The sequence below is a fragment of the Herpailurus yagouaroundi genome, unplaced genomic scaffold (assembly GCF_014898765.1).
Source record: "Herpailurus yagouaroundi ecotype Mexico unplaced genomic scaffold, PumYag 206, whole genome shotgun sequence".
In the NCBI taxonomy this organism is placed as follows: Eukaryota; Metazoa; Chordata; class Mammalia; order Carnivora; family Felidae; genus Herpailurus; species Herpailurus yagouaroundi.
Genome location: NW_024412437.1, coordinates 9533481 through 9553941, shown reverse-complemented (window position 1 = coordinate 9553941; position 20461 = coordinate 9533481). Strand labels below are relative to the sequence as shown.

The 20461-nt window shown below is 54.3% G+C and overlaps 1 protein-coding gene across 2 annotated transcripts in view; it reads right to left on the bottom strand.

Annotated features, from left to right (window-relative positions):
* Positions 1-8111: 8111 nt before the first annotated feature.
* TTYH2 (tweety family member 2) overlaps positions 8112-20461 on the bottom strand; it is a 38388-nt gene continuing 26038 nt past the window's right edge. For both annotated transcript variants that reach the window (XM_040452283.1, XM_040452281.1), the window contains exons 7-14: positions 19334-19403; positions 19023-19078; positions 18634-18726; positions 18248-18340; positions 16349-16491; positions 15479-15664; positions 14891-14969; positions 8112-10063 (exon numbers count right to left, since the gene is read on the bottom strand). In XM_040452283.1, coding sequence (XP_040308217.1) covers positions 9983-10063; positions 14891-14969; positions 15479-15664; positions 16349-16491; positions 18248-18340; positions 18634-18726; positions 19023-19078; positions 19334-19403 — 801 coding nt within the window. In that variant the 3' untranslated portion in view covers positions 8112-9982. The remainder of the gene's footprint in view (positions 10064-14890; positions 14970-15478; positions 15665-16348; positions 16492-18247; positions 18341-18633; positions 18727-19022; positions 19079-19333; positions 19404-20461) is intronic.

The window sequence follows — 20461 nt, the reverse complement described above, 5'->3', positions numbered from 1 at the left end:
CCTTATCCCGGGCACCTCGTGCAATAACCAAGCCCCGGAAAGTGGGGCGGGGTGTTTCCACAGCTTAGCTGCTGGTTGTAAACAGGCAGTAAGTGTTCACTGAATGCATGAATGAATACGACGAAGTTTCTCCTGGGGTTAAGGCAATGAAGCAAGATAATGTAAAAGGGGAGTGGGGTATGGGTGGGGGGGGAGGGCTAGCTCACGTGGGTTTGAATCCCAGCTGGGCCATTTACTGATCGTATGACCTTGGGAGAGTTACTTTCTAAGACTCAACCTTCTTTAAAAAAAATTTTTTTTTAATGTTTGTTTATTTTTGAAAGAGAGAGAGAGAGAGGGTGCACGAGCGGGGGAGGGGCGGAGGGGGGGACAGGGGAGATAACAGCCGAAAGCCCGTTTGGGGGTCAAACTCAAGAACTGTGAGATTGTGGCCTGAGCTGAAGTTGGACGCTCAACCAACTGAGCCACCCAGGCGCCCCGAGACTCCTGGGGCAGACAGTGACAGAATTGGGAGACACAACTGAGACAACACAGCAGGGTGCCCATGGCTGTCAGCTCTGGACTTCCCATCTCAGGGAATCAGGCTAACCAAGTGTAGGGATGGGTGCTGGAGATCTGGACGGGGGTAGACAGGGGATGTGTCAGCCCCAAAAGTGGGATTTGGGGTTGGAACTGGTCTTGACAAATGGTGGTAAGTCGCAGGGGAAGGCGTGGGGAGAGCATTCCAGATTGGGGGGAGGGCATGGTGTATGCAAGGGAGGGGCATTTGTGATGGAAGAAAGACACTTGGGGGAGGTTGACGCATCATTGTGGCAGGAGTTGACGGTCCCTGTAGGGGAGAAAATCAGAGGAATTTGCAAAGGCCAGCTGGGGCCAGTTTGTGGGGTGTCCTGAGAGGAAGGCTGAGGCATCTGGACAGCTCCCTGTGGGTTTTTGGAGCTGTCAGATTACAGGAAGAAAGCAAATGTCCCCAACTCTGGCTCCCCAACTTCTCCATAGTGTGTCTTCGCCACTAGTCACCTGCCTTTAACTGGGCAGGTGCAACAGAATTCCCAGCACGATGGCACTTTGCCCAAACATACTAACAAGCCCCACAGTGACGGCTGCCACCAACCCCCCCTCCCCTCCCCCCGGCCCTTGCTCCCACCAGCGTCTGTAAGCAAAGGGTTTCCTCGGGGTGGGCGCTGAGGGTGTTGTTGGCGGCTGGGTGCAGGAGCGTCTAAAAGCCCCACCGAACTGGCTTTGTGTGCTCAGAGGCAAATCAGACCCAGACAAAACATCCAGAAGAAACAGATCGGCTCCACAAAGGAGCGCTGGCTGGTTGGGGCTGGAAACATAGGCATCCTCCTCCCCCTCCCCCTCCCCCACCCCCAGCCCTGGAAAGAGGAGACCCTCTGTGCACACATTATTCCCTGGGTGGGGAAGTGGGAGCAGCGTACCTGCAGCCACCTTTCTCTTGGGATCGCAGTGATTTATTTACAGGTTCCCTCCCCCCATCCTTCCCTGCACTCAGAAGGCATCCAGTGCTTCCAACAGCCTTGGGCACCTCTGTTCTCTGGCAGAACAGCCGTCACCCCTTGGCAGGTCTGTCTCAGCTGCGCCGGCCGGGAAAGCCAGCATGAGGTCGTATCATTAGGAGTTTGCACAGGGATCCTGTTAAAAACAATTTTCAATTCTCTCTGATCTCTGCCCAATCACAGGGCAATGGACTCCTGGAATCCTTGGCTGAAGGCGCCCCCCCCCATATCCCCCCCCCCCAGGCCAGTCCACAATCCATTGCACTGCTGTCTTCCCCCACCTGTTCTTTTTCCGATTTTTTTCTATCAGAGTAAAATACACAGAACACAAAATGTATCACCTTAACCATATTTAAGAGTTCAGTTCAGCAGCATTAAGTGCACTTACAACGTTGGGCCACTGACCATCTCCAGAACTTTTTCATCTTGCATAACTGAAACTCTGTAGCCATGAAACCCTAACTCCCCATTTCCACCTCCCCCACCTCCTGCCACCCAACAGTCCTACCTTCCGTCCCTATGATTTTGACTACTCTCAGCACCTCAGAAGTGGAATCACACGTTGTCTTTTCGTGATTGGCGTATTTCATTCAGCATAATGTCTTCAAGGTTCAGCCAGGTTGTAGCCGGTGTCAGAATCCTCTTCCTTTTGGGGCGCCTGGGTGGCTTAGTCAGTTAGGCATTTGACTTCGGCTCAGGTCACGATCTTAGTTTGAGATCGAACCCCGCATCGGGCTGACAGTGCAGAGCCTGCTTGGAATTCTCTCTCCCTCTCTCTCTGCCTCTCCCTAACTTGTGCTCTCTCTCAAAATAAATACATAAACTTAAAAAAAAAAAAGAATTTTCGGGGTGCCTGGGCAGCTCAGTCGGTAAGCATCCGACTTCAACTCAGGTCATGATCTCAGGTTCGGGAGTTCGAGCCCCGCATCAGGCTCTGTGCTGACAGCTCAGAGCCTGGAGCCTGCTTCAGATTCTGTGTCTCCCTCTCTCTCTCTGCTCCTCCCTCGCTCACACTCTCTCTCTCTCTCAAAAATAAATAAACATTAAAAAAAATTTTTTTAGGGGCACCTGGGTGGCTCAGTCGGTTAAGCGACCGACTTTGGCTCAGGTCATGATCTCACGGTCAGTGAGTTCGAGCCCCGCGTCGGGCTCTGTGCTGACAGCTCAGAGCCTGGAGCCTGTTTCAGATTCTGTGTCTCCCTCTCTCTGACCCTCCCCCACTCATGCTCTGTCTCTCTCTGTCTCAAAAATAAATAAACATTAAAAAAAATTTTTTTTTAAAGAATTTTCTTCCTTTTTAAAGACTGAATAATATTCCATTGCATGTATGCATTGCATTTTGTTTATATCCACAGATGGACACTAGGATTGCTTCCGCTTTTTGCTACTCTGAATAATGGTGTTGTGAACGTGGATGCACAAACCTCTCTTCAAAAGTGTGCTTTGGGGTGTCTGCCTGGCTCAGTCGGTGGAGCTTGTAACTCTTGGTCTCGGGGTTGTGAGTTTGAGCCCCACGTGAGGTGTAGAGATTACTTAAAAATAAAATCTTAATGCCCCTCCCCTGCTCGTGCTCTGTCTCTCTCTCTCTGTCTCTCAAAGATAAATAAATATTAAAAAATAAAATAAAATCTTAAAAAGAAACGGTGCTTTCAAATCTTTGGGAAGGAGAATTGCTGGATTCTATGGCAACTTTATCTGCTTAATAGAATTTATTAATTTTTCCAAGAGCCACCATACTGTTTTCTACAACAGCTGTGCCATTTTGCATTCCCATTGATAGAGTACAAGGGTTCTGGTTTCTCCACGTCCTTTCCAACAGTTGTTCCTTCCTGTTTCTTTTTTTTTTTTTTTAATTTTTTTTTCAACGTTTATTTATTTTTGGGACAGAGAGAGACAGAGCATGAACAGGGGAGGGGCAGAGAGAGAGGGAGACACAGAATCGGAAACAGGCTCCAGGCTCTGAGCCATCAGCCCAGAGCCCGACGCGGGGCTCGAACTCCCAGACCGCGAGATCGTGACCTGGCTGAAGTCGGTCGCCTAACCGACTGCGCCACCCAGGCGCCCCTCCTTCCTGTTTCTTGATAGTCACCATCCTAATGGATGGGAGGCAGGACTTTACCATAGCTTTGCGTTGCATTTCCCCAGCGATTAGTGATGGGGAACATGTTTTCATGTGCTTCTTGGCTGTTTGTGTGTCTTCTTTGGAGAAATGTCTACACAAGTCCTTTGTCCAGTTTTGAATCAGGTTTTATTTTGTTATTGTAGGAGCTCTTTATATATTCTGGATATTAATCCCTTATCAGGTACACGATCTGCAAATATTTTCCCCCATTTTATGGGTTGTCTTTTTGCTCTGTTGATAGTGTCTTCTGATGCCTCCAATTAAAACTTTTTCATGAATTAGGGGCACCTGGGTGGCTCAGTCGGTTAAATGTCTGACTTCAGCTCAGGTCATGATCTTACGGTTTGTGACTTCAACCCCCGATCCGGGTCTGTGCTGACAGCTCAGAGCCTGGAGCCTGCTTCAGGTTCTGTGTCTCCCTCTTCTCTCTGCCCCTCCCCTGCTTGCACTCTCTCTCTCAAAAATAAATGAACATTACCAAAAAAATTAAAAAATTTTTTTTCATGAATCCAACTTGTCTATTTTTTCTTTCATTGTCCGTGCCTTTAGGGTCATGCTCCAGAAATCACTACCAAATCTGACGTTGTGAAGTTTTTACCTTATGCTTTCTTCTAAGAGTTTTATAACTTTAGGTCTTATTTTGAGGTCTTTGATCCATTTTTAGCTAATTTTTGCTGTATTTGCTTTTTGGTTAAGAGACCAACCTAATTCTTTTCCATGTAGATATCCAGTTTTTTCTTTTTAAGTTTATTTATTTATTTTGAAAGAGAGAGAGAGAACAGAGGAAGGGAGAGAGAGAGAGAGAGAGAGAGAGGGAATCCCAAATAGGCTGTGTGCCCTCAGTGCACAGAGCCCAATGTGGGGCTTGATCTCGTAAACTGTGAGATCATGACTTGAGCCGAAATCAAGAGTTGGTTGCTCAACCAACTGAACGACCCAGGTGACCTGGATATCCAGTTTTTCCAGCACCTTTTGTTGAAAAGATTGTCCTTTCCCCCATTGAATTACCTTGACCTTGACCTTATTGAAAATCATTTGACCACACATGTGAGAGTTTATTTCTGGACTCTGTTTTACTCTGTTGGTCTCTATGTCTGACATCATGCTAGCATTACTCTCTTTTAATTATTGTAGTTTTGCAGTAAGTTTTGAAATCAGAAGTGTGAGTCCTTCAGCTGTGTTCTTTTTCAAGATCTTTTGCCTATTTGGGGCTTGAGGAGATTCCATATGGATTTTTAGGATGGGTTTTTCTATTTCTGCAAAAAAAAAAAAATGTCATTTTTCAATAGGGGTTTTGTTGAGTCTGTAGGTCACTTTGGGTAGCATTGACGTCTCAACAATATTGTTTTCCAATCTGCGAACATGGCATGTCTTTCCGTTTATTTATTCCTTTAATTTTTTTCCAGCAATGTTTTATAGATTTCATTATACAAGACTTTCATTTCTTTGGCTAATTCTTAAGGGCTTTTGGGGGGGGATACTATTGTAAACATAATTATTTTTTAAATTTCCTTTTCAGATTGTCCACTGTCAGTTTTGATTTACAGAAAAGTTGTAAAGGTGGTACAAAGAGTTCCCATACGCCCCTGCTATGGTTGGAATGGTTATGTCCTCCTTGAATTTATATGTTGACATCCTAATGCTCAGTGATGGTGTTCAGAGGTGAGGCCTTTGGGAAGTGATTAGTCATGAGGAAGGTGGAACTGTCGTAAATGGGATTCCTGCCCTTATAAAAGAGACCCCACGGAATTCCCTAGCCCTTTCTACATGTGAGAACAGAGAAGAGGCACCATCTAGGAGTCAGGAAGCCTTGTCTATTTGTTTTTTTTTTTTTTTTTTTTTTTTTTTTTTTTTTTTTTTTTTTTTTTTTTTTTCATTTTTAGACAGAGCATGAACGGGGGAGGGGCAGAGAGAGAGGGAGACACAGAATCGGAAACAGGCTCCAGGCTCCGAGCCATCAGCCCAGAGCCCGACGCGGGGCTCGAACTCACGGACCGCGAGATGGTGACCTGGCTGAAGTCGGACGCTTAACCGACTGCGCCACCCAGGCGCCCCAAGCCTTGTCTATTTGTAAACTCTATGAAGTCAAGGCCACGATTGCCTTAGAGACTTCTGTAGTCCCAGGATTTAGAGAAGGTGATGTGCTTAGGTCAGGGGCGAGCAACCTGCAAACTACTTTAAGAGAGAGTAAATATTTTAGGCTGCAGGTTAAGGAGAAAAATCAAAGACATTTCGTAGATACTTATACGACAAGAGAAAAACATCCCCATTGTTGATTAGCGAAATTCAAAATATTATGCTGAGTATACTTTTTTTTTTGTAGGACAGGACTGTTGATGAGAACGAAATTCTCTGGAGGGGGGACAACACCTTGTTTCACTGAGACTCAGGATTAGTATTCTCTACTGTCAAAATCAGTTGCAAGTATTTGATTTAAAAAAAAAAAAACCATTAAAAAATACAAAAACTGCGCTCACAGAGGCCATACATGGCAACAGGTCAGACTAAGCTCACGGGAGGTAGTTTGCTGGCTCCTGTGATAAGCAATCAATGCATTTTTGAAGGAGGGAAATTGAAATTTGAAAGGGAGAAGAAAGGAAAGTAAGTTCTCCTGACCTGGGTACATCCGTCAGGGGGCACCCGAGGCCTCTTGAATGCTGACGGTTCCACCAACACTGTAGAGCCCAGAGGCAGTGATATTGCCCCCAGTTCTTTGAAACACGAGACCCCGAAACGTTAGAGGGGGCGAAAGCGCGGCACAGCACAGTTCAGGGCTCCTGGAGAGGAGTCAGCTTTGGAGAAAGGACCACGCGGTCGCCGCTCCACACGGGGGAGTTGGCCCTGAACGACAGACTCAAACGCACACCTGTTCCCGGCAGAGGCTCCCCTTACAGAGGGCCGGATGTTCATTACTTCCTCTCTGGGAGCAGGTTCCTGGGTCTGGGGTCAGTGCTGTTCAGAGGTGTTTAGAAATGCTAAAGGCTGCGCTGGTGGGCCAGGCGGGCGGAACACGGGCGTGCTGGGCACCCAGGCCCTCTCACCCCACCCCTTTCCCTTGGTGAGAGATTGGTGCAGGCCAAGGCAGGAATGCGGGGGTGAGCGGGTGACACACGTGGGGACCCAAACCACCCTCAGCTGTGCATCCCCACATGGCCTCCTTCCCACTTCATGCAGGGCCTGCCTGCAGGGAGGGTCTCTCTGCAGCTCCCAGAGACAACGAAAGCCCCCAAAGTGAATCTCATCTGAGCATTGAACTGCAGTTACCTTTAAAGAAAGAATCAGATGGGAGGCGGGGGCGCCTGGTGGCTCAGTCGGTTGAGCGTCTGACTCTTGATTTCAGCTCAGGTCAGGATCTCAAGGTCTGTGGGGTCGAGCCCCGCATTGGGCTCTGCGCGGGCAGCACAGAGGCTACTTGGGATCCTCTGTCTCCCCCTTTCTCTGCCCCTCCCGTGCTCGCTCTTGTGTGCTTCTCTCTCTCTCAAAACTAAAGAAACATTTAAAAGAAATCAGATTGGTTTCTCCACTGCTTCAAGCCTTTTCCCCAGTGCTCTTGGTTTCCTGAGACGAGGGAGAAAGGTGACTCTACACGGGGTGGGGGAAACATTCCTATTTGAGAAACGCCCTAGTCCTGATGCTCAGCTTTGAGGGATGCAGAGTTCTGAGTCTGGCATGTTCTGTGGTACACAGCCTTCTGTATCACACCTCAAGTGCTCCCAAAGGATGCATAGTCTACTCCCTTCAGGAAGTTCCTTGCAAGGCAGTCACTTCTGGGAGCCTAGCTGCCGAACACAAGGGTCAACAGCGACACAGGGCCACGGGCAGAGAGCTGGAGCCTGCCCTACGAAGGGTACAGAGCATCTCAGTGCCCCAGCCCAGAGGGATGGTGAAGTTTAATTAACAATTCACATAACTATCTGGGACAGTCCTCAGTACACTGCAGGTGCTCAATAAATGCCACTACTTATTACTAGCAACATTAAGAGCACTGACCTTCAGGGGGAACTTGGGAGAAAGACTGGGGCGGGGGGAAACAAGGCCTGTCCTTGGTCCTGAAGAGTAGCTGGAGGCCACACGAGAGGTCCTGTGACATTCCTTCAATAGCCCTGTCTTGGGGCGCCTGGGGGGCTCAGCCGGTTAAGCGTCTGACTCCGGCTCGGGTCATGATCTCACGGTCCGTGAGTTCGAGCCCCGCGTCGGGCCCTGTGCTGACAGCTCCGAGCCTGGAGCCTGCTTCGGATTCTGCGTCTCCCTCTCTCTCTGCCCCTCCCCCACTCATGCTCTGTCTCTCAAAAATAAACAAACATTAAAAACAAGTTAAAAAATAACGTTCAAGAAAAAAATCATCCCGTCTTTCAATCCTTGCACTGAAGTCACTGAAATCTGCCGAGAAGCCCTCCCCCCCAAAACGCAGCTGGAAGGGAGCGCTCGGTGCTCCTGTCACTCTCGCAGTGGAGGCAGTTAGACGGAGTGCATGCTTTAGTACAAGTGGTTTATTTCTCCCCAGGTGAGGGCGCACATGTACCAAGCAGAAGTGTGCCCACCTGGCTCCTTCAGGAACCACCCGAAGGATTCTAGTTTAGTTTACATGCATTAAAAACAACTCTACAGTTGCCAACCACAAAATGTTAAGAAGCAACATCTTGACACCGCGGAGTTCCTATCTGCGTGCGACGTGGCCCCACCCAGATATATTTACGGTACACGGGATGTCGAGGTTAACGCAGGTAAGACAGGAGTCCTGGATGCCCCGTGGCTCTGTTCTGTCCCGGGGCCGGGGCTGGGCGTGGGCAGCCACTCTGCTGTGTTTTGATGGCAAAGTGGCTCTCCCCAAACGGAAATGGAGCCCTGGTTCCAAGCCACGCCTCCCCACGCCCCTGGCTTCGGGTGGGCAAGGCTGTGGGGGTTCAGTGTCTCGCACTCTGAGTTGACAGGAGATTAGAAGCACCAGAGACCCTAACCCTGGATCCTCAGCAGGCAGGATGGTGGGTCATTATTTCCTCCTGGCCAACAAGCTCCCTCTCAGCGAGCAGGTACATCCCAGGACAACGGGATGGGTCCGGGGTTGGGGGGATTAAAGAGGCCCATCTCAGGTCAAGACACAGTCGTCTCATGTTGCTAAAACCTTTTACCGCGAACTTGCTCAAAGACAAAAGGGAGGGGCAAATTCACATGGGCATTCCCCGGAACAGGGGACTCTGGTCAGCTGTCCCTCTTTGCTTCCTTCCTGTTTTAAAGGGCCTCCTCTCCGACTGGGATGAACCCACATCCCCATCGAGCAGCAGCTCGGGACAGCGTGTCTCACTTATCTTGTACTTTGTTTCAAAACCCTCCCTCCCTGCAGATGCTTAAAGACCTGGCTGATGCCAGACAAATCTGCAGCCGGGGGTAAGGAGTGAGCCCCAAGTCTACTGTAAAAACTGGATGTGCTGTGAGCTTCAATTCTTTGGATAATCAAAGTATTCAAAACACTGGGAGGAAAACAAAGTTAAAGTCGCTTTCAAAGTGTCTATTAATACCTGAGACTGTCCCTACCTGCGGCAAACCAACTCACAGCATCGATTCTGGAATGGAGGAGAGGCGGGGAAGGGCGCAAAGGATGAGCAGAGAGTGGCTGCTGTTACCCACACCGCCCCCGGCTCTCACCTACGAGGAGCCTACGAGGGACGAAGCTGTGGTCCCCCAGCCCGGGGACCACCCACCACACAGCCTCTCCAACACCTTCCCTCTGTGGTCCAGGGAGAGTCCGTCTGGTGGCTCCGGGGCACTGATTTGGACAGTGTCTCGTCTCATCAGGGACATCACCTCCCTTAGAGGCATCTCCTGATCAGCTCTTCCGTTTTTATCCCCCGGAAAATGCCGCCCATCAGCCGGGCAGCTGAGGGGAGAGAGGGACTCAGGGAGGGTGGTCACCCGGACCTCTGGCCGTGTTAGCAAGAGGCACGGTCCTGGCAGTGAGAACCATACAGCTCTCAGGTGGTGACGCCCGACCCTCCTTACTGCCGCTCCCCAACTGGCGAGGGTGGGATGTGGGGGTGAGCAGAACGAGGCGCCCCGCTTCGGCGTGGCGAAGCACCTGCGGGCGTTTCCGGTGTGGACAGGAGGGCAGAGGAGGGAGAGGCTGGCCCGAGTCACGGGTCTTCTGTCCGCCTGGGCCTTTGGTCAGAAATCTCAGCCAAGGCCGGGCTGACTCTCCCTGCTTCTCTGCAGCCCCAGGAGCCTGCCAATCCCGTGGTCCTGCGTCCAGTCTCCAGACGCCTTTGGTTTCCATTGAAGAAATGCGTGCGTTGGCATTAATTAAAAACCAAAACAGATCAAGGAGGCAGGAACCTCTGCGGAACGCGTGTTAGGCTGGAAACTCATTCCCGTAGTGCCTCAGGTGCTCATCCGCCACGGACAGGTAGGTGGCCCTCATGCTGGGAGAATACTGTGGGAGAGAGGGGGAGGGGACGAGTCAGAACAGGGTCACCTGTTACAGTGAAATCAGATCGTACTAGCAAAGGGGCCGGGGCTTCTCAGGGAGCGGGGGCCGGGCCAGTCTTTATCACAGGCATCGTGGGGACTGGCCGACACCAGAGTGGCTTGGGCAGGCTTCACTGCTGGCCATGCTTCCGGTCCCGGGGCCATCAGGACATCTGGCTTCCAGCATCAGATGTGAGATGTACACACAGACCAGCCACCCTCCCTCTGCTATGGCTGCCACGTCCACTCCAGGCCACACCACCGCCACTGGGGACAGCGTCGGGGTGCACCAAGGCACTGGGGAACCTGCCTCCTGAGTAGCTGAGGGCACGGGCCCAGAGATTCAGAGACCCAGGTTCAAATCCCAGTTATGCATTTTACTCATCCCCTGACCTTGGGTGAGGCTTTCCAACCTCTGCGAGCCTCAGTTTCCACATCTGCAATCAGGGACCTAAGAGCACCGTGCAAGAACGAGATACTATAAAACAGGCAAGACACCTCACACAGCGCATCTCACACACTTGGCCCAACGTTACAAACACCTGGGAGCCTAACAGTTCCTGATGCTCGGGCCACGCCCACCAGTTTTGTTTTGTTTTTGAGGTAAAACCCACATAACGAAATTAACCACCTTCAAGTGCCACCAGCACTTTTTTTAAAGTTTATTTAGTGTTGAGAGAGAGAGAAAGAGTGAGAGAGACCACAAGTGGGGGAGGAGCAGAGAGAGAGAGAGGGAGACACAGAATCGGAGGCAGGCTCCAGGCTCTGAGCTGTCAGCACAGAGCCCGACGCGGGGCTCAAACCTACAAACTGTGAGATCACGACCTGAGCCGAAGTCGGACGCTTAACCCACTGAGTCACCCAGGGGCCCCGCCATCAGCGTGTTTTCAAAAAGCTCTTCCAAATGCAGCCAAGTCGGAGAAGCAGTGACCTAACACAAAGTGTGCTCAACGGACGTTCGTTAGCGACTGCTCGGGGAGCACAGGCCTCCAGCTGGAGGGGCGGCGGGGATGGGTGCTGGGGCTCTTTCACCCAGCGGTTCTTAACCATTTCGCAACGTCTAAGACATTTCTGGTCATCACACCTGGGGGGTAGGGAGAGTGGGCAGAGGCCAGGGATGGAGGTAAACATCCTACAGCGCCCAGGACAGCTGCCCCCCACAGAAGGACCCAGCCCGTCAGTAGAGTGGGGGAGGAAGCCTGCTTCAGACTGTGGGGGCTTCTCCAACCTACAGCCCCAGCTTTCCCCGTGAACCCATTAGAAACGCAGATTTCCCGAATCAGAAACAGGCTGGGCCCAGGATCAGGGCGCCTGGGTGGCTCAGGAGGTTAGGTGTCTGACTTTAGCTTGGGTCATGTTCTCACGGTTCCTGAGTTCGAACCCTGTGTCGGGTTCTCTGCTGTCAGCACAGAGCCTGCTTTGGATCCTTTGTCCCCCTCTCTCTTCCCCGCTCCCCTGCTCTCTCTCTCTCAAAAATAAACATTAAAAACAAAAACAAAACAAAAAACAGGCTGGGCCCAGGACCCTGTGTTGCAACATGTCCCCCGGGAGATTCTGATGCACCCTCGAGTCTGAGCATCTCTCCCTCGAAGCACTGTTTCCCGAAGTTCCTTGATGATAAGGATCACCTGGCTGCTCGATGCACTTAGAACTTCCCAGGTGCCTTCCCTGGACAGTCTGCATCAGTGAGTCTGGACTGAAGTCCTGGGATCAGTATTTTTCACAATTGCCTGGGTCACTTGTGTCCGTCAAATCGAGGACACGGTGCCTGAGAGGGAAGCAGGGACTCCTGGAAGGTGGAGCCTGGGGAAAGGCACATTTCCAGCCAATGGAACAGGCTGTACCTTCGGACTGTCTTGCTTGCTATCACCCCGGGCAGTGAAATCCCCATCTGTCCCAGAGCTGGAGCAGAGGGAGGGGTGCATCTATACGTCAAACTCGCCATTAGCCGAGTGCTGATGAATATTTGGAGCAGGCACAGGGGGAGGGCAGGGAGTGGCAGGTGCGAGGTCTATGGGGGTGCACGTCCACACACGCTGGGGGTTCCTAGGTGGGCAGCACCTGTAGATGCCTCCTCGTGCCCCTTGCCACTTGCACGGCAGGAGGTGGGGGTCGAGCTGGGTGGGCTGGGTAGCCAACTCGGCCAAAGCTCTAAGAGGCCCTAAGCAGGTCTTAATTCTAGGGAGGAAGGTGAATTCTGTCCTTGAGCCTTGCAAATAAAGTCAGCCCTTGATTATCTCTGCTAATGGCAGGGAGAGTGGCCCGGATCTTTCAAAACAGAAGGTAATCCCCAAATCATTTTTATTTGGCATCACAGCGCACGGACTAATTCCTCATTCCCAGCAGCAGATCGCCCCTAATTATGTTTCGCTGAGATTACAATTAACAGCAATCTGCATTCCTGGGTCTACAGCAGCTGGTAGGAGGAAGAGGAACCCAGGAGGCTTCTGGGTAGAGAAAGCCAGGTTGAGATTTAAACGGTGCCTACTCTGAATGCTGGCTTCCATTAGCCCGCGGTCCCTCCCTGAGGACCCCAGAAGCGAGAGCTAGGGCTGCGTCTAGGGCTGTGCGTAAAAAGGAGGGCAGGTGAGGTGCTCTGGGCAAAAAGAGCAAGGTGGGGCCGTGGGCGGGGCGGGGTTTCTCAATGTCCCAAAAGTGGACATTTGGGGCCAGATCATTCTCAGTTGGGCTGAGCAGCATCCCTGGCCTTTGCCCACTAGGTGGCGGTAGCACCTGCTCCCCTCCCCCACCACCCCCAAGTTGTGACAACCCCAAATGCCTCCTGACAGGCCAGATGTCCCCTGGGGGCAGAACTGCCCCAGGGTGAGCCACTCAAAGCTATGGTTCAAGTGCCACCTGCTGCACAGGACTCCCTCGGATCCCACACAGCAGCAGGGACAGGTCCCACCTCCAGGTCCCAAAGCACTTATTACAAGAGCCGCGTTTTTGAGCCCGTCCCGCTGCAGGTTATGAACTTCCTGAAGACCCGGCTGGGTCCCCACCTCTCCCCTGCCCCCCCCCCCCCCCCAGAACAGCACTGTGGTTTCCACCGCAAGCACCACCTGTGTTTGGGGCTGACTTGCTGGATATGCGCGTGTGTGAGCACCAGGGCCCGGGCGTGTGTCATTGGCCCCATGTCCTTGGGTCCCCAGCAGCAGCCGCTCTAGTTTACCGGCTGGATGGCCCCTTCCAAACCCCCTGAATTAAAATGCCTTGTCCAGGGGCGCCTGGGTGGCTCCGTCAGTTGAGCATCCGACATCGGCTGGGGTCATGATCTCACGGTTTGTGAGTTCGAGCCCCGGGTCGGGCTCTCTGCTGTCAGCGCGGAGCCTGCTTGGGGGATCGTCTGTCCCCCACTCTCTCTGCCCCTCCTCCGCCTTGCACACGCTTTCTCTCTCTCTCTCAAAAAATAAACATTAAGAAAATAAGTAAATGCCCTCTCCAGCCAAGTGGAGGCAAGGGACACTTTAACGGACACCGGGCTCAAGAACTGTGCTGCAACCCCACCCATCACAGACTTCCGGCCTTGCTTTCCACTCGCCACCCCGGCCCCCCATCTCTTACAGATGCCGCAGCTAGTGGAGAAGGCGGCGGCGGGAGGGAGCGGGCGGGACGGTGGAGAGTAGGGGTGGAGCAAGCGGCGCCCTCTTAGAGCATCTACGCACCACACAGACACGCGTTTACAGTGACTGAGTCCTCCAACGCCCGCCACCACCGTGGGGTGTGTGCTATTATCATGCCCATTCTACGGGTGGGGAAACTGAGGCACATAGAGGCGAAGTGCCTGTCTAAGGTCACAGAGGTCAGAAGCAGTGAGCTGGTGTGAACCCGGGCATCTGGCACAGGAGTCTGTGTCCCTGGATTCCATGGTCTACTGGCTCTGCTCGAAGCGATCTATCTGTCTCAGCCAGGATTCCTGTGGCCCCCACACTTCTCTGGGAGAGGACAGAGTCTTTTCTTTCCAATATGCAGCCCCTCGCGCCACAGGCTCCTTTCCCGATGCTGAGTCTCGGTCCCCTGGCTGGAAGCGGGCGTGGGCCAGAGGCACAGGCCCCACTCAGGTACCAGCTGAGCAGGGTTAAGGAAGGCTGGTGTCCCAGACATTGCACCGCGGGGCTCCACCCCACAGCCCACGGTGAAAGGCTAAACACCATCGGAGAGCAGAACAATTTCCTTGGAGCAGAAAGGGACGCTCTCTGTCACTTACATTATTTCGTTCAGCAAACTTATCACCGCAAATTATTTCTCTGTCCCTTTGAGGTGCATATAAACCTTTTTAAGGGCTAAACCAGGCTCTTGCCAGCTTTGCAATCCAGGAATGTTTTCTTAAGAGCCCGACGCGGGGCTCGAACTCACAAAAACCAGGCTCTTGCCAGCTTTGCAATCCAGGAATGTTTTCTTAAGGGCCTGGGAGCCACCTCTTTGGAAGGTAACCATCAAGGACTGCCCCCATCTCCGTGGCAATGAGCGACGCTGAGGGCCACCCTAACTGGCATCCATTCGGGATGGACTAGTGTGACAGAGGCGCTGTGCGGTCCTCTTGCCTGGGGACAAGCGTGCACGGGGGTGAGGCTGTCTGGCTACATGGGGGTGAGCTTTCCGTCTTTGCAATGTCTTTAGCAGATTGCCAGCGATGTGCATGGCAGTCCGGGTTTAATGCTTACTTAGTAACAAAATTGTTTCACTTTTTCTACCTTCGGGGAGGGGATTCACCAGGTTGAGGGGAGGTCTTATCTGTCATCACTTCCCCAACAAGGGCCTAGCTCTGACTTTGCCCGGGAGCCCAGGTTACCGTGGGAGGAGGGGAGCCTCTTCCGATGAGCGGAACGTTCTCGTAGCGTGGGTTACCGCCGAAGAGCATGGCCTGGTTCCTGTGGGCCGAGAGGACAGCTCAGGATGGGGAGGCGCGGGGGTGGGGGTGGGGGCACTTGGATTTCTCCAGGAGGGGCCCGCGGATGCGCATGTGCAAGCACGGGGTGGAAATGGACCTGGGGGAACTGTGGGCAGGAATATAAGGGAAAGAGCCCTCAGAGAGCCCAGGGGAGAAGCTGCGGGTGGGGCACCAGGGGCCAGGAGCATCGTGGCCCGGAGAAAGGCAGCTTCTGGGCCCTGCGATCTGCCCTGAGGGCAAGGCTTGGCATCTACAGGGGTGCACATGTACTGGGGTGGCTAGATGGCCCCCGGGGGCCTTCCCACCAGGCACCCTCTGGCTGCAGCCGGGGGACCACGGCTGGCCTTAGATGCCTTCCTCCCAACCCGGTTCTCTGGTACCCAAATGTGCTCCAGATCCAGCTCCCCTAGGGCTGGGGCGGGGGGAGGGGTGGCGGTGCTGCCCCAGCTGCGATGTGTCGAGACATGTACAGGGGGAGCCCTGCCGTACATGTATTCCGAGACTGGGGCGTTGGAGATGGTCTGTGCTGGGGGCTGCAGGCTGGTCTGGCTGCCCAGGCCGCTGCTGTAGCTGCAGAAGCTTCGAAGCTGCCCCCGAGGGGGGTTGTGAGCGGCGATGCGTCGGGCCTGGGGGTTGAAAGGGTCGTCACCGTCGATGTCATCATAGTCTCTGTCCCTAGAACGACATACAGGACACGACTGGCCGTGAGAGCCTGGACTCAGAGGCAGCGGGGTCCCGGCTGGCTTCCCAGGCTTTGCTCCCAGGACCCTCTCTTGCCACACGCGTGTGTCTCCCTCAGGTTCCTGAAACACACGGTCTTCAGGCCTGCCTCACACAGATCACTCCACCTGTTCCCAGCTTCACATCCACCTCCTCCAGGCAGCCCGCCATGCTGAGCCCGTCACACTGACCCTCCCTGCCCTGCTTCCTTTTGTCCAATCTGCCCACAGGCACTGAAAGACCTAATCTCTACCTGCTTCATGAAAATGTAGGTGCCCCACTACCGGGGCTATAATCTACCCTTCTGGGTATTTTGGAAGCGCCCCTCCAGCATCCAGAGCCCTCATGACCTCGCGTCACAAAGCCCTTCAGAGGAAGAGAGGACGAGGAAGGGGCGCCAGGTGGGGGTATGACACTGTCACCATGCTCTCGGCTCCGCTCCTGCCCCGGGCCCTTGGAACCTCCTTTTGGGGGTCTGTCTGGACTCTCAGGGAAGCTTCTGCAGAAATCCAGCCAGCCTGTTGGGGCTGAATGCCTGGAACCCCTGAGGCCATCGTTCGGCCCAGGTTATCGGCTCTGGGCGCAGTCACAGAGCAGAGCCTCCTGCGTGCTCCCTCAGGAAGCCCCCTGGCAGCCCACCTGGTGGTAAAGTGCTTCCAGGCCCGCGGCCCTGCGCAGATCATGGTGGAAAAGGCCAGGGCGGCCAGGAGGGAGAAGAGGCCGAGGTAGAGCAAGCCCTCGATGCCGTCGTAGCAAATGCCAGCAAGAGCGTCCAGGTAGTCCTGGAGGAGGAGGAGGAGGGACACGTTGCTGGAAGGCGGGTCAGGGCACGCCTGGGGTCTGAGCTCACTTCCGGTGGCCCCTCTCCCCGAGCCTCGGCCGGGGATCGTCTCTATCCCGAGCGCTTTTTGTACAGCCATGAAGGGTCCACACTCTGGAGCCCGACAGAAGGGCTTTTGGGGTTCACTCCGTAAGCGTCTGCTGACCGCCTACTGTGTGCTAGGCACGTGAGGGTCGGGGTCGGCTCTGAGCAAGAAGACAGACACGGCTGCAGGACGGGAGAGCCAGAAGACAGGAGACATTTATGCTAAGACCAGCATGGCCAGAAGGAGTGGATTGTGCCTTGAGCAGATGGGGGAAGGGGGCACGGGTGACATGTTTGGGCAGAGGAAAAAGGGCCAGAAGGAGATGGGATGGGGGGGGGGCGCCAGTTCCCGCTAGGCCTTGCAGGCAAGTGAGGAGCTTGCTTTTTATCAGTAAGTGACGAGATTCGAGAGAAGGGACGCGACCCAACTGGCTTTTACAAAGACCACTGCGGTTGCTGTGTGTGAAAGGTCATGGAAGGTCAGGGGGCGAGAAGAGGCTGGAGACCAGTTAGGAGGCCACGGCCGTCACCCAGGGGAGCAGGGCGGTGCTTGGGTCGTGGCAGAAGCGGGGAGGGAGAGAGAAGTGGACGGGTGCAAACGCATACTTGAGAGTCTAGATGCTAGGATTTGCTGAGGGAATGGATGTGGGTGGTGCAGAGGGAGAGAGGGTACGTGCCAACGTCCAAACCCAAGCCCTTGACCTAACAGCCTGGAACCTTCAGTGAGCCACTTTACAAATACACACGCATATAGGGGCGCCTGGGGGGCTCAGTCGGTTAAGCATCCGACTTCGGCTCAGGTCATGATCTCACAGTTCGTGGGTTCCGGTCCCACATCGCGCTCTGTGCTGACGGCTCGGAGCCTGGAGCCCGCTTCGGATTCTGTGTCTCCCTCTCTCTCTGCCCCTCCCTGCTCGCACTCTGTCCCTCTGGCTCTCTCAAAAGTACATAAACATTTAAAAAAAAGATATCCATATATATCTATCTGTCCGCACATGCACAGTTTCCTTTTCTATAAGACTGCCCACGAAATAACACGTATTTGACAATTTTTTTTTTTTTTTTGAGACAGAGAGAGACAGAGCATGAACGGGGGAGGGTCAGAGAGAGGGAGACACAGAATCCGAAACAGGCTCCAGGCTCTGAGCTGTCAGCACAGAGCCCGACGCGGGGCTCGAACTCCCGGACCACAAGATCGTGATGTGAGCTGAAGTCGGCCGCTTAACCGACTGAGCCACCCAGGCGCCCCCGTATTTGACAATATTAACCGTGACAACTGAATGGCTTATGGGTACAGACTGTACGGAACAAGGGTGCGCAGAATCAAGGGCTCACTACATGGAGCTGTGATCGTTATAGGACTCTCCATGCTAGATCCATATGGAATGTGAGAAGTGTCCACACACCCTGGCTTAGTGCTTGGGGTGAGGGGAGCTCACCCCCCCCCCCCGAGTGTTCCCTGCATTCGGGGCTGTGTGATATGCCAATTCTTGGAGAGGCAACCCTGGAAATGAGCAAGGAATGTTCACTTGCAGCCGGGGAGATGGACGGTTGACCAGATGGCCAGGGAGTCTGGCCGATGGAGAGTCTCTATGGGCTGCTCTCTGGGAGAATGTGGCCGGCGGGGGTGCCCCCGTCCTGCTTGCCGCCCAGTGCCCCCCCCACCCCAGCACCTTGTGCAGCCCTCGGCAATCCAGCATGGCTGTCAGCTGGTGAAGGCCGGACTCCGACGAGTTCAACAGGAGCTGGATTCCGAGCAGGTCTTTCTGAAGCAGGAAGAGGCAAACCCACGGACAGGCAGAGAGACGGAGAATGAGCGGTGGGGGAGGGCTTGTGGATAAAACCTCAGAGAGCGGCGTGTGCAAAGAGGCCTTTAGAGCCAGAGGGAGGAGGGGGACTAGACCCCTGGGGAGGGGAGTGCTCTCCACAGCCTGGCTCTGCAAAGCCATGGGGTCCAGAAGGGGTGAGGTAGAGCGGGGAGGAGGGGAGAAGGGTTGTCGGGGTCCAGCTGGGGCTCCCCCTGTTCCGGCACGGATCCGGGGGGAGGCAGCCGCCTTACCTCCGCCGTGGGGAAGAGGGGCACGGCAAACTGTAGCAGACCGGCCACCTGGATCTGCATGGTGGTGAGCGAGCGCTGGAAGATGGTCAGTGCCTGGCCAGGAGAGACCGCAGCCCTGCCGTGAGACTCCCCTTCCCAGGCGCTGTTCCCCGGCAGTCCTGCCCCTTAGCGTCCCTGATCCCGGCCCTTCCCCTCATCCCTCAGGTTTCGCGGGACCAGCACGGTCCCCTGGCTTCCTGCTACTCAAGGTGTGGTCCTCGGATAAGCGGCATCGGCCTCGCAATGAAGCCAAAAGCACATAGCCACCTACACCTTACTGGTCGGTGTTGGGGCTTGGGGTCAAGGGGGGGGGCGGTAGGCAGGGCGAGGACGGGGCAGGGTGGGCATACCTGCTGGAAGGGGCTGCTTACGCTCTGACTGCAATATAGGTAGTAACGGGTCACCTCTGCAAGGCAAAGGCGTCGGCATCAGGCAGGAGCTCACAGGTGACCGGACCGTCATCCATCCTCAGTGGCCAAGCCAACCCCCAAACTCCCAAAGGAGGGCGCTTCTATGAAATGGCCCAGAGGTCCAGCTGGACCTGAGGTTGGGGGGTGGGGAAGGGTAGAGGACTACAGGGCCGAAAGGTACGGTTCGCCGTAGGCCTGGTCTGAGTATTTAGAGCCGCTCTTGACAACACAGGGCCCGAGGGGGGGGTTACCTGTGCGGATGTGGTCCTCTGTGATGTTCAGGATGAAGGTGTCGGGAGCTGAGCAGAAGTCACTGGTGCCCTGAGCCAGAGAGAGACGGGAGGGTGGAGGAAAGTTACGACACCGGGGTCCCGGCTGGAGTCAGGCACCCTCGGCCCCAGCCGCTCAGTCCTGGGTGGAAAGCAACAGGCAGGAGCCAACTTCCCTGGGCCTGAATCCTGGCTCTGCCCCTTCCTAGCTCGGTAAGTCTGGACAAGTGACTTACTCTTTCTGTGTCTCAGCTGCCTCGTCAAGAACACGGAGAGGAAAACGCTATCCACCTTAAGAATTCATCTGTGTAAAACACCCTGGGTGTTTAATGACCCTGGCTTGGTCATTAAGCGTCTGACTTGGCCCAGGCCGTGCAGCGTTGGTGGCATAGTGGTGAGCACAGCTGCCTTCCATTAAGCATCTGACTTTGGCCCGAGGCCACGACGTCACAGTTCGTGAGTTCGAGCCCCGCTTCGGGTGAGCCCCGCTTCTCTCTCCCTCCCTCTTGCTCTCTCTGCCCCTCATCCACTTGCGCCCTCTCTCTCAAAAAATTAAAATCGATCCATCGATCCAACACCCAGAAAAGTGACTGGCGGACAGCCAGCACTTGGCATTGTTACTGCTCTTTATTTCTCAGTGCCTGGGATGGACCTGAGGGGTCCGTGAACCTGCAGGACGTGTGATGGGGAGTTCCTGCACCACGGCCATTGCTGACCTCTGTTGTAGTTTTGTCTTGCTGTTACTAAGCCCCACATGTTTTTGGGGTGTCAATCTATGAAGCGTCCCCCGGACTCTCTTCCTAAAGGATTCTGTTGGCATCGGATCCACCTCTGAGCCTTTGGGTGCGGGTTCTGCTCAGGATAAGATGTGAAGGGGGGGGGGAAGGAGAGTTAGACTACGGGGCTCCGGGCTCTGACGAACCCGAGGGCCTGGGCCCCCCAGCATGGCCCGGAGAGGTGACCGCTAAGGGCCCACGGACTGTTAGGGGCAGGCCGGGGGCCCTGGGAGAGGGAGCGGCCAGGATGGCATCCTCTGAGCCAGGCCTTTCCCAGGTCCAGCCTGGGGGTACGGTGGAGCGTTGGGTAAAGGAGGCCTCCCCTCTTATAGAG